Raw genomic sequence first — 12289 nt, 5'->3', positions numbered from 1 at the left:
TGTTGGCCCAAAGGTCCAGTTTTAAGTGAGAGCAACCCCAAGAAAAATCTGACAAGAGGCACCAGTAGACTGGAGTGCTTCGAGCAAGCCCCCATAAAGTCTGTGATCACGAGAGGCATTATCTATTTAAAATTAGTTGTCACATTATCTTAATCTCTATTATGTGACATGCTTTTTTACAAAAGAAAAGTTCTTAATTACAGTTCAACCGTCTCTATTTTCTTCACATCAACATATAATAAAATCTATACTTTATTTATTTATATATTTATTTAATGTTTTTCCTTTTCAACTTTGGTGTTCCAGTCAAAATGTAATACAAGCATTCCGTACTACATAAGTACATACAAGTTTTTCTATATTATTCTCTCCATTTTAATTTTTCTTCTTCGTATTTCGTTATTGTTGACAGGAACTATTGACTGTTGTGAGTTGTAAGGAACTTAACAGAATAACAGGGAGGAAATGGTGCCTTCTAAGTTGTTATTTAACTACCTCTTGCTTGATTTAGTAGCAATTATAGAGGAATCTTAATCATATTAAACGCAACTCAGACTTTTAATAAAAAATAAAAATAAAAAAAATTGTTGGTCAATGCATTTTCTTAATCATATGATTACACAAAATTTCCGTTGAATGCTAATTAAACAAACTTTGATGAATCCGTTGAATGCTAAATATATAAATATACCTCCTCTGGCTCTGGTCATGAACTAGGCATAAACTATGAAGAAATGATAACTTTATATTATTTTAAAAGTGCAAATCGAAGTAAATCTTCAAATTTCATTCTACCTGAAATCCAGATATTTCAACCTATTCAAAGTTTAAGCTAGCCAACAATATTTTATTTCATTTTCATAAATTGTATGACAGAGAATATCCTTGCTAAATAAGCCAAATAATTAATTGTATAAGTAAAAGTGAACTTCTTTATTTTTTGTGTTCAAAGTTTCAAATCTATAAGTCTGATTAAATTTGAAATACACTCTATTTAAAAACTTGGGAATATACCAAAGCACAAATTTAAAGACGGAAGAAGGATCCAGCATTTTTTATGTAGGGTGGGATGTACAAAATAATACACAAATTTGACGATCATAATGTGCTTGAAATCATAACAAAAACTTGTTAGGAATTTCTCACTTTAACAAGGATACAAGGAACAAAAATCAATTCAAAAAGAAGCAAGAATACACAAAGTTGGATACAGGCTTGATGCTTTAAATCAAGGAATGAAGTACATAACAGAAGTATAAGCTAGCTTTCCTTCAAAAATTTAAGAGTGACTCGTGTTAGCTAGCTAGCTAGCGTGGTGTGGGAGACATCGTACTACTTGAAATAGCTGCGCTCATCAGCTCTAGAGAGTCTTTAGCTGAACTAGAACCTTCTGTGTTCATCATATTCAAACACTCTTTGAGTTCTGTAACTATTTGAGTCATTGTTGGCCTATCTGCAATTTCTACCTGAATACATCTCACTGCTAGTTCTACTGTTTTCCAAACAGTGAGATAGTTGTCGTCTACACCATGTCTCAGGTTTTGGTCTAGTATGCTGGCTATATCTCCTCTTTCAAGCACGCTCCTAACCCATTGACCCAAATTCATGACTCTGTTTACTATTGCTGTTTTGCCTGTGATTAGCTCCAACAGAACTACCCCAAAGCTGTAAACATCGCCTTTTTCATGCACCTGTCCTGTTAAATTATACCTGTAATAATTATTGTGGCATATAAGTTTTAGCTCACTTTAATTAGTAGTGTCTAGTGTGTAAAGTATTACTTAGATAAAAGAGTGTTAGAATATGCAAGTAATGTAAGAATGACTGAAGTGGCTGACTTACTGAGGATCAAGATAGCCTAGTGTTCCGACAACCCTTGTTTGTAAATTTGAAACATATTCAGCTGGAAAGATTTTGGAAAACCCAAAATCAGCTACCTTTGCTCGAAATTCTTTGTTTAGAAGAATGTTTGCAGGTTTCACATCTCTATGAACTATTGGCGGGCTGCAACCATGATGCAAGTAATCCAGTCCTACAAATAGAGAGTTACACAACAAATTTTAATGTACTGAGTGATCAAGTGATCTGATTCAGAAACAGAAATGAATGTTATTATATATCTCTCACCCTGAGCTGTGTCGATTGCTATCTCAACTCTCTTTCTCCAGCTTATAGAGTCAGAATATTCTGTTCACAAACCACCCAAAAATCAAATTGATTGTTGATGGAAGGAAATAAAAAAACACATTTGGTTCAATTAATAAGTGCAACAGCTAAGAAAAAATAAAGGACTGTAGAAGTTTTAGGATGCAAGGTCCTGCCTGAGAGAAGAGCTTTCAAGTCTCCCATTGCCATGAACTCGTAAATAAGTGCCAAGTTGGTTCCTTCTTCACAATATCCAACGAGAGAAACCAAGTTCTTATGAGAAATTCGACCAAGCACTTCAATCTGTGCCAAATACATTTCTTAAGGCTTTAGCTCTCACATACCATAAAACATTAAAGTACTATTTTGTTGCCAGAATTACAAACCTCAGTGCTAAACTGCTTAGGGGCCTCAGACTTTGAGAACACCTTGACTGCAACTTCTTTGCTGCTGCCATCTTTTAAACAACCATGATACACGACTGCAAAACCGCCTTCCCCTATTTTTTCCCTGAATCCACTTGTCATGTCTTCCACTTCATAATAGGTAAACTGTGCCAAACCATGCTGCCTCCCTCTTTCATTTGCTTCTAGATTGTCTTCAATTGATGGTTCTGTAATCATTATATCGGTGTTAAGGTTTAGTTATGTTCACTATGGGGTTAGTATTGTATAGTTTGCATAAAAAAAGTTTGTGAATGGAACTCAACCGTATTCTTTTGCCTCGTGTATGAAAAGATTGTCTTGCCCTTTTCCAGGTGGTGGATGTTTATCCCCTGAACAAAGAAAAAGTAAAAACTAGTATGTTAGTTGTACATAGATTATACTTCAAAGACATAGGTACAATAGCAAAGATAATTCTCACCATCAGGTAAAACTGAACTGAACTGAATTTTACAACCTTACTAGCTCTTACCTTTTGAAGGATGGCGCTTCCAAAACCAAAAGCCACAGAGAAGTAATAAAATTACAACCACAGATAGCAGGGGTATAAGAACCTTAAAGCGTACTGTCAAAAAATAAAGGGAGGCAACAATTTAATCCCATTGCAATTTATACTTAGTGTGAACATTGTAATTCACTGTGGTGGCAAGATATAATGTGCAGAGATTGTTACCACTTACCTGGTAGAGTTGATGAAGAGAGTGGAGGGGCTGAAGGCTGTAATCCATACAACTCAAACCCAACTAGACAAATTGGAAGAAATTCCATAGTAGTGGTCCAAAGATCCATTAGCCTGAGAGCAGCTGTGAGGCATCTCTGACAAGATGTGCCGGTAATGTAGGGAACACACTGAACCATCCCCCTTAATGTCTGAGATGATGAGAGGCTAACACTTGTTGTGGAAAAACCTTGCGGTGTAAGGCTATCATTATTAGCTGCCTGATCAATGAGGCTTCTCATGGTGCTGTCAAATATTGGCTGATATTGATTGAGATAATCCCCCAAAACAGGAGTGTTGTTAAGTCTTGGGAAATAACGGTTAAGATCCTGAGTATCAAAGGAGAAGATGGAGTAGTTGGCATAACGCAAGGTGCATTCTTCGTACCAAACTATGCCTTGTTTCAGTAGTTTGCATACATCTAGTATTTTTGTTGCAGCACTATCAACACAGTCATGGCAAGTTTGGAGACCAACATCGCCCCTGCAGTAGTACATAGCATACACTGTGTCAACACCGTCTCCTGTGGTAAAGTTTGAGAAGGCTAAACGCGAGGAATTGGCAACCAGATGGGTGGAAAGGGCATCTTTCAAATTTTCTTCAAACGGGCTGCCTGCACTGTAAGAGTAGCCACCCACTGGACAGTAGTAGCCAACAAAAGCTGGATCATCTGTACCAGTGGAAGCAGCACCTCCTCTGGGTAAATCACCTAATACTAGCAGTAGCAGGCTCAGGATCAACAGCATCTTCTGCAGGACCATTCTGGTGACACGGCCAACCAAACAATAAGATTCCATATTACAGATCACCACTCATGCATTAATCTTACTTTCAATTAGTATTCCTAAAATTTCACAAAGCTCAAATTTCCCAACTTCAAAATTGAAATAACACAAGTTAAAAGCTGTTGCTGTTGAACTAGTTAATACTTTTGAGTCAAGATTATTTCAAAACAATGGAAAACTATCGTGATCCCCTATAATTATGTGAAACAAAAACTCTAGCAGGTTAATCATTCAACAGGATTAGACGGTTGACTTATGATAATTTTGTGTATTAGCTGGCCATTTTCAGATGATAGACTTTTTTTTTTTCTTTTGTTTGGTCCATTAATAAATCCTATGTTACTTCAAATTATGGATTCATTTTATAATTAGACGTGCTAAACCCTTTCATTTGATTTAGTCAGAGAAGAATAACTGAAGATTAATGCTTCTTTATTTCTTTTCTATTCAACAAAACTTCAATTATAGTTTAGATAATGTTGTTCTCAGTACAGCTATGGACCTATTACTTTATAGAATATTATGTATTCTCTGAATTGACTACATAAGGGTATAACTTTTGTTTAACAGCATTATATTTTACCAGAATGTCAGAAAAACTACATATTTTTCTAGTATTGTTGTTGTTGATTAAAAAATACTCTGCATACCAATAATGATTGTTCAATTATAACTATAAATTCCTTCGTTGTCAGTTTTTAGTATCTAAATTAAGTTTATAGTTCAGTCTCACACCCTATGAACTGCTTGATATATATGCTTAATTATGTTTATACAAGAGTAGAAACTAGAAAGTTTTGCTACAGTGTTAAAGAAAGTAAAAAAAACTGAAATTATGCTAATCTATAATTAACTGTATAAATGAAATGGTTCGCAAGTGAGAGAAAAAGCTTAGGAAGTGACTTTGTTGCGCACACAGGTAGTAATACATGATCTTCAGTATTACAGTAGTTATGTTGGATGATAATTGTACTTGTATATATACTTGATTTCAGTTTTACTGCAGGAATGTTTGGATGATACTTGTATATATACTGAATTCACAGTTACAACTTACAATTGCTTTCTCAAAAAAAAAAAAAAAGAATGGAAATTTACTGGCACTACTAACATAGGTGTCTGGCTATTGGTTGACCTTACACATCATATTGTAAACATGTAACCTCATCAGACTTACAAAATAAATCACTCATCCATCACACAAAACGCACAGACGCATTCAGTAACAAATTTAAGGACACTGACGCTGTATAGACCTTCAGTAGGAATTTCTATTCAGGCAGCTCAGTTAGGCAGGTTAATTCTTCCTTTCTTGGTAATGAGGCAGTAGGTAGCATGGAAAGGCAACTCTTCTTCTAACGGTATCACAGGTGGTTCCTAAGTAAACCATGTACAAGATGATCACCAATATTACAACACCTATTGCCCCAGCAAACAAGATCCACAGAGTATCGAAGTCCAATAGATTGGAATCAAGATCAGCTACATCTGGTTCATTTTCACATGCTTCAAGATTACCGATTGTTCTCTGTTGAATATCTGCCAATACACCGTTGTCCAATAGTTTTAATATCCCCTTTGACATATCTTGAACCAAGGTAGACCCCTTTTGGAAAGCCTATGATTTGGAGAATGTTCACATCATTAGCAAATTATGCAATTGTCTACATATAAATGGACATATTCATATCAGTATGCAAGATTATGTACTTATTAGAGAGTAAGTGAGAAAGATAAGAAACACATACAAAACCAAATCCCTCTGCATGAAGATCGAAAGAAGGGACAAGATTATAGCCCTTATTGCAGTTCTTAGAGAGGAAAACTTTGAGATATGGGGTTTCGTCAATAACAGCAGCAACGGTACCCTTAGACAGCATATCAATCATTTCCTGTTCTGTATCATAGGTATGAATTTGACTTTCTGAAAACCCTCTTTGAATTAGCAAGCGAGGGACAAAGGATCCTTTTTGATTCCCTACATTTTCTTTTCTTCGTATGAGCTCATCTATTGATTTGACTGGACTTCTTTGCCGCTGTGCTGTCAGCAATGAAGTCAAGCTGGCCGCATAGCAGGATGTCAAGAACAACAACACTAGAAAACACATTACAATCACAAGCCTTGTATGTATTATTGCTCTCAATATTTCCTCTGCATTTACCATCAAAAGAGGCAAATATAAACAATTATGATTAATAAAAAGGGTCATCTAATTGACCAACTACTGTCAGATACAACAACAGTTGGATGGACTACTTACCTTTGTACATTTAAATCATGAAGTAAGCATCACAGGATAGTAGTACCAAATATGAAGAAAAGAGATGGGTGAGGGTACTTACTCCGCCAGTAGTCATCGTTATTAGAACGTTGTCCTGGTTGGTTGGTACCCAATGGTGCTTGTGACTGTCTACTTTTGTCATTTCTAAATTCCACGAACCAAAAGATGAGAGCACTAACAAAGCAAAAGGCAAGTGCAGCAGACACCAAACCCTTGATCAGAGGCATCAACTTGATTCCGGTGCTTTTATGGTGTTGCTGCCTTGTAGAAACCATCATTGTTATTCCTGTATCTGAATAAGGCAGAGTAAAATCAACCCACTGCGACCTATCATATCTGATTGTTGTATCTCCCACTGCCCCATCAAATTCCTGCTTACATACACATGTCAAAGTCATAAAAGTTATCTTTATAATTTGGTCTGTTGTTCAAAGTCATAAAAGTTATCTTTATATATTTAGTAGTTGATGAACCTGATTATTGACTGCTTTAAGCATATCATCAAAGCTCCCGTTAAATGTTCCATCCGGCTTAGCAAAAGGGATCAGATCATAAGTAAAGGGACTGCTCAAAGCTGTATTCACGACAGCCTCAAAGACTTGAATCGAAAAGCCATCAATCTTCTGACTCTTAGTGAGAGGATCAGTGGTGATGCTTACAAACTCTTTGTAGGTACTCACTGGAACCACAATCCTTAGTTCCCTACCCGCAGTTGTTGGTGATGGTGTTGCTGCTGTTGTTTGGTTTGCTGGTGGTGGTGGTGCCGCAGCTGTAGTTGTTTGGTTTGCTGGTGGCGGTGACCCACCAGTATTCTGACCCATTGACATGAACGCATTACTAGCAATCAGGATTAGTATCAGAGATAAACTAATGGAAGAAACTCTCATGTTTGTTACAATTATTACTGTAATAATGAATGTAATGGAATGAAAGGAGATTATGTTGGTTTAGCTTAAACTTATGAAGGATACTTGAACTCTTCTATGTCCCCCGTCAATGCCGGCACACTCTGCATATAATAGATGCACAAATTTGGTTAAGTTAATCATATCCTGGTCAGATGGTTATTATTTAATTTCTTCCAAGCATAGACTTTTCTTTGATTAATATTGTGCTATAATTTATCATGCGACTATACTACTCTCTTCATTCCTTTTTGTTTGTTACGTCGTAACTATGGTCAACATTTAATGATCTTGACCATAAAAAAACTCACTATTATTAGCATTAAACGCGTTAAAACTTCAGAAAATTCATGTTCATCTTTGTGATAAATTTCACGCGTTCATCATATTCATGGTCATGTATGTTAGAGACCATCAAAGTCATAATGTAACAAATAAAAAAAAAAAAATGGAGGAAGAGAGTAGTCAAAATTAAGCCTCGTACAGAAGAGAATAATGCGCTCATATAATTCTCAGACAGCTCATTTATACAACCATTTATCATTAGAATACTAAGTTTCCTAAGTTCAATTATCTATATATTATTACATGAAGTAACATCACTTCATCATAATGACTTCCTAATTACTCACTTCAAATTTCTTATAAGGATATCACGTCATCATCATTCAACCCCTTCATTAGCAAATAATACAAAGTCTTATCCTTCCCCTCCCCTCTTTAAATTATTAAATGACCTAAATAACCTAATAATTTACACAGTCATATCATTTTTTTTTTTTAAAAAAAGTCATTATCTTATAACAGCTTATATAAGCAATTTGTTATTAGAAGGATGTTTATCCCTTGTCAAAAACTCAAACTCAAGTAACAATCAGCTGACGAGTTATATAATAACTAAATTAACTGGCTTTATAACAATGACATTTCCATCCTCTTATCCACTACTCTCTCGACAACAATTATACTGGAAATGAAGGATTCTTTAAGCAGCCAAGGTCCTTTGCAAGCGAAGATTTTAACTTTATTTGTTGTTGGTATGTACTCCCTCCGTCCCTAAATTACATTCCTACTTCTCTTTATTATGTAATAGAGACGGAGGAAATGTTAGAAGTAGGAATGTAATTTAGGGACGGAGGAAATAAGAGCTAAGCACCAGTGACTCAAAAGAAAATACTAGTATATATGTACGTGTCATCATGTTGATTGATGTTAATTATGTTAAATCATGTAATTATATTTCCACTTTTAGTTCCTTAGTATATGCAACCTAAATCAAACAAATAATGAAGAAAATACGTTTACCTCTTCATTCAACAATCTCATAACTTCTGGAGAATCTGGACAGTATTTCTTGCATTACAGAGGCATGTAACACTATAAGAGTGGAAGCTCATTTCTACTCTATGACATGTGGGGTGATTTAGACAAATGGAGACAAGGTAGCTGACCTTCCAAGTCTAATGCTTCCTAAAAATAGGCATTTCCAGCAGTATAGTACACCCCTAAAAACCTCCAGCATAACATTAATACAAGTGAAATTTACATTGCACCTCTCTTCCCCTGCAATATAATTTGTTCATCCAAGTGAGCGAAACTACAAGGAACTTTAGCTCAAAATTTAAAGAGGGTGATCTGGTGCTCACGACTAATTACAATTTTTCTCTTCAAAGTATATCTCAATACCCAGTGCATCCTAGAAACCTAGCACACCTCATCTAAGATTTTCATGAACAAGCCACTTTGCTTCTTTCCAATACATATACAATGAATCAGTCTGAGAGCCTCATGTATTTGCCGGTTTTTCCCACAGCAAGGACAATGAAAGAGATACTCCATCATTGAAGCCCTCAAGCCTACACCAGACTAACAGGTCCCAATAGGCCATTCACATCACCATCAAAAACTGTGAAGACGAGAAAGCATTGGGACAAGCTCATCACTGGAAGGACGGTCTTCAGGGAGATCTGACATGCAGACAACTGCAATTCTCACTGCCATAAGCATCTCTTCTTCCTCAACCTCTTGCCCAAGCATGCTTTTATCTAACGCCCGCTGAGCTTCTCCAGCTTGCTGCAATTGCCGCAGCCATCTGCTCAAACTTTCCCCATTAGCTGCTTCCCCAAAAAAAGGTTCTAAGGGATCTCGACCAGTCAGAAGTACCCCAAGTATAACTCCAAAGCTAAAGACATCACTCTTATCTGTATATCTGTAGCAACAGAAACCAAGATATAGAATTTAGGACGATTCTAGAATGAGCCTTCAGGAAGGAACTTTTTTCTGCACTTGTATACACAATCTAACCAAAGAGTTTAATTCAATATCATGATAAGCAATGGGACATTTAATGAGCCAGCAATTTTGTTTCAGGGGTGTTCTCTAGCCCACTGAAACACACCATACTCTCCAAACCTATGATAAACTAACAGAAATGGATGAGAACAAACAATTAACAGACAAGTTTTTAACAGCAATAGTTTATACAGCAAAAATTTACTTCGTATACCTTAACCCTCAACCAATTAACACAGAAAAAACAGGAACGCCTATACTTGGCTATTTGGCTATGTGTGCATATAATGTACATTGTCAACATCCAGACATTAATCAACGAAGGACATTATTTATACAACAGGTGTTTAATTCATTATGTACTCTGATGAAAGCAAAAGGGACATCTCCTACATCTGAATAAAAGACATTAATCTAGGCCTAGCAAATAGCAAAGCAACAAATGACATAACTCTGGTTATCTTTAGCATATTTTGATAATTAGTTAATCCATGCTACCAAATTCAAAACAATTCACTCTAGAACAATAAAAGAATTATCAAACAGAGCAGTAATATAAAGTGAAAGAGACATCAGTCTCACCTGCAGTTTTGAGATAACTCAGGAGCTCTATATGCATTTGGTGATCTATACAATTTGGGCATAAGATTGGCTAGACCACAATCTGCAAGCTTGGGTTCGAACTCTGCATCCAACATCACATTACTAGGCTTGAGATTATAATGCAACACACTAGGATTGCATTCAAAATGCAGGAACTTGAGTGCCTTTATAGTCCCCACAGCAATTCGAAGCCTAACATCCCAACCCATTTGCAACTGATTGAGACGAACTTTACTCATAGCATCTTCAAGGCTCCCTGTGGGCATATAATCATAAACTAAGCTGAAACGATCAGGTTCACGAACGTAAGCCCTCAAACTCATCAAATGCCTATGTCTTAATCCAGCAAGAACCTGAAGCTCCTGCTGTAATTTCCTCTTCAACCCCTTATTATGAGTTTCCGGGGACCCAATTTCAAAGGGCTCGAGGCTCTTGACCGCGATATTCAGACCATTATCAAGAGAAGTTCTATAGTAAGTCCCATTTGGACTAGATCCTATAAGCTGATTTTCATTTTCTAGAGCTAAACGAAGTGTTTTCGGATCGATTTTCGGGGAAAAAACAACAGGGCCTTTGAGGATAGGAGCTCTATTAATATACTGAACAAAGCATCTGATCATAGCAGCAACAAGAATAGCAGCAACAGAACCACTAATAATTCCAGAGAAAATGCTAAATGCAACCCTTTTAACTTCAATTTTCAAAGCAGGAGAAGAAACAGGTGGTGGGGATTCTGACTCCATTAACATATGCTTAATCATAAATCCATGGCAAGGTAAAGAAACTAAGAAAACCCATGAAATTAAGAGCAGAAAATGAAGATAATTGTAATTTTCCATTGACAAAATTGAAAACCCTAAGCCACAAATTATCTCAAAATTGGTAACACTTTCATGCCCAGAATGAAGAAACGGAAAGAGGGGCAAACCTGTCCAGAAGATAAAAGTGAAACCCAGAATTCAAAATGGAGAGAAATCACAGGATGAAGAGACTGCGGAGTTTGAGATTTCCATGTCCAAACTTTTGAGCTTTCAAGAAAGGAAATGGAGAGAGAATACTCCCAACAGTCCCACTACCATTTGTCACAAAGCTAAAGCCTTTTTTTTGGTATAGGCATAAGATTACACTTTAGAGCATCTATTTAGGCTTGAACTATATTAGATCCCGTTTTAACCAAATTTTATTACTTTAGAGCATCTTTTGTGTAAATTATTGCATAAAACTTTGATCGACACATGGCTTCAGCAATATATATTTAGTTAACATATATACAAATTGGGGATTGATGTCGATATAGGGTAGTATTTTGGCTTGCCTTCAGGATATTTTTTGAAGAGCCAGTGCACAACCAAGCATAGTTAAGACATTTTAAACACTAGGACAGATGTAGATTGTAAAAAAAACACCCTTTTATGCCAAATGAAGGGTAACATCTTAGCTTGCCTTAGGGGTATTTTTTAGATAGCCAATGCACAACAGGCATAGTCAGATCAAGACATCTTAAAATATAATCAAAAGTGGTGCAAAATCTTGGACTAAGACATGAATTAGTTGATACCATGTACTAATCGAATAGACCTCCCAAGGTCCTTTGTGCACCTTGATGTATATCCTTGTCAAGTCCAGATTACTCATATGGACTAATTTTTCAGAGGCTTCAAGCTCTAGCGTTGAATTGAAAAATTAAGTGATGGCGAGGGACAATTCCAGAGGTAATAAACATTTCGTGAACAAATATTGCCTCTATGGTCACATAAAGATTATTGGTTGACTTGAATCAATGACGAGAGAGGCGAATATGTGATTAACTAAATTGGTAGCTAAAGTCAAAGTGGATTACATATTAAGGTTCATGGTGGGCTTTATTGAGTCAATATCCAGAGGCGAGTTTGTAACCGTCTACAATCATAGTAAGTGAATGATTTATGTATTGAACTTGGACTTTCCAATAAAGACTCTACTCATTACGTTGTTGAATAAAACCTTTTAAGGCTTTAACCAAACCCAAACCTATATTTATTGGCCTACTGAGTACCTTTTCCAATAACCAGATCTATTCATTACTTCGTATTATTTAAATTTTCTCTATTCCGCCTAATTTCCCTTTTTTATTAAT

General features: G+C 36.1%; 3 protein-coding genes across 5 annotated transcripts; all 3 read right to left on the bottom strand.

Moving 5' to 3' along the window:
• Window positions 1-1307: 1307 nt before the first annotated feature.
• On the bottom strand, window positions 1308-2248 carry LOC145600804 (putative LRR receptor-like serine/threonine-protein kinase At1g51820). The gene is made up of 4 exons (XM_081656668.1): window positions 2245-2248; window positions 2070-2085; window positions 1843-2004; window positions 1308-1710 (listed from the first exon to the last, which is right to left on the bottom strand). The coding sequence occupies exons 1-4, from the start codon at window positions 2246-2248 to the stop codon at window positions 1308-1310; spliced, it is 585 nt and encodes a 194-aa protein (XP_081512794.1).
• Window positions 2244-4103, bottom strand: LOC145600803 (cysteine-rich receptor-like protein kinase 7). Its single transcript, XM_081656667.1, has 5 exons — window positions 3269-4103; window positions 3061-3153; window positions 2855-2920; window positions 2532-2758; window positions 2244-2448 (listed from the first exon to the last, which is right to left on the bottom strand). Exons 1-5 carry the CDS (start codon window positions 4101-4103, stop codon window positions 2254-2256), a joined length of 1416 nt encoding a protein of 471 aa, XP_081512793.1. The 3' UTR covers window positions 2244-2253.
• A 989-nt stretch (window positions 4104-5092) lies between these two features.
• Window positions 5093-11271, bottom strand: LOC145602299 (inactive leucine-rich repeat receptor-like protein kinase CORYNE). 3 transcript variants are annotated; one of them, XM_081658488.1, is made up of 6 exons: window positions 8925-9171; window positions 8584-8841; window positions 6847-7382; window positions 6435-6744; window positions 5840-6243; window positions 5093-5709 (listed from the first exon to the last, which is right to left on the bottom strand). In XM_081658488.1, exons 3-6 carry the CDS (start codon window positions 7258-7260, stop codon window positions 5389-5391), a joined length of 1449 nt encoding a protein of 482 aa, XP_081514614.1. In that variant the 5' UTR covers window positions 7261-7382; window positions 8584-8841; window positions 8925-9171; the 3' UTR covers window positions 5093-5388. The 3 variants fall into 3 exon arrangements, with proteins under 3 accessions (XP_081514614.1, XP_081514613.1, XP_081514615.1); XM_081658487.1 differs by having other exon boundaries at window positions 8584-9171; XM_081658489.1 differs by lacking the exons at window positions 5093-5709; window positions 5840-6243; window positions 6435-6744 and adding an exon at window positions 10153-11271 and having other exon boundaries at window positions 7255-7382; window positions 8584-9487.
• Window positions 11272-12289: the final 1018 nt, after the last annotated feature.

Source organism: Chenopodium album, chromosome 21, assembly GCF_948465745.1.
Source record: "Chenopodium album chromosome 21, dcCheAlbu1.1, whole genome shotgun sequence".
Taxonomy (NCBI): Eukaryota; Viridiplantae; Streptophyta; class Magnoliopsida; order Caryophyllales; family Amaranthaceae; genus Chenopodium; species Chenopodium album.
This window is presented reverse-complemented; position numbering and strand designations above follow the sequence as displayed.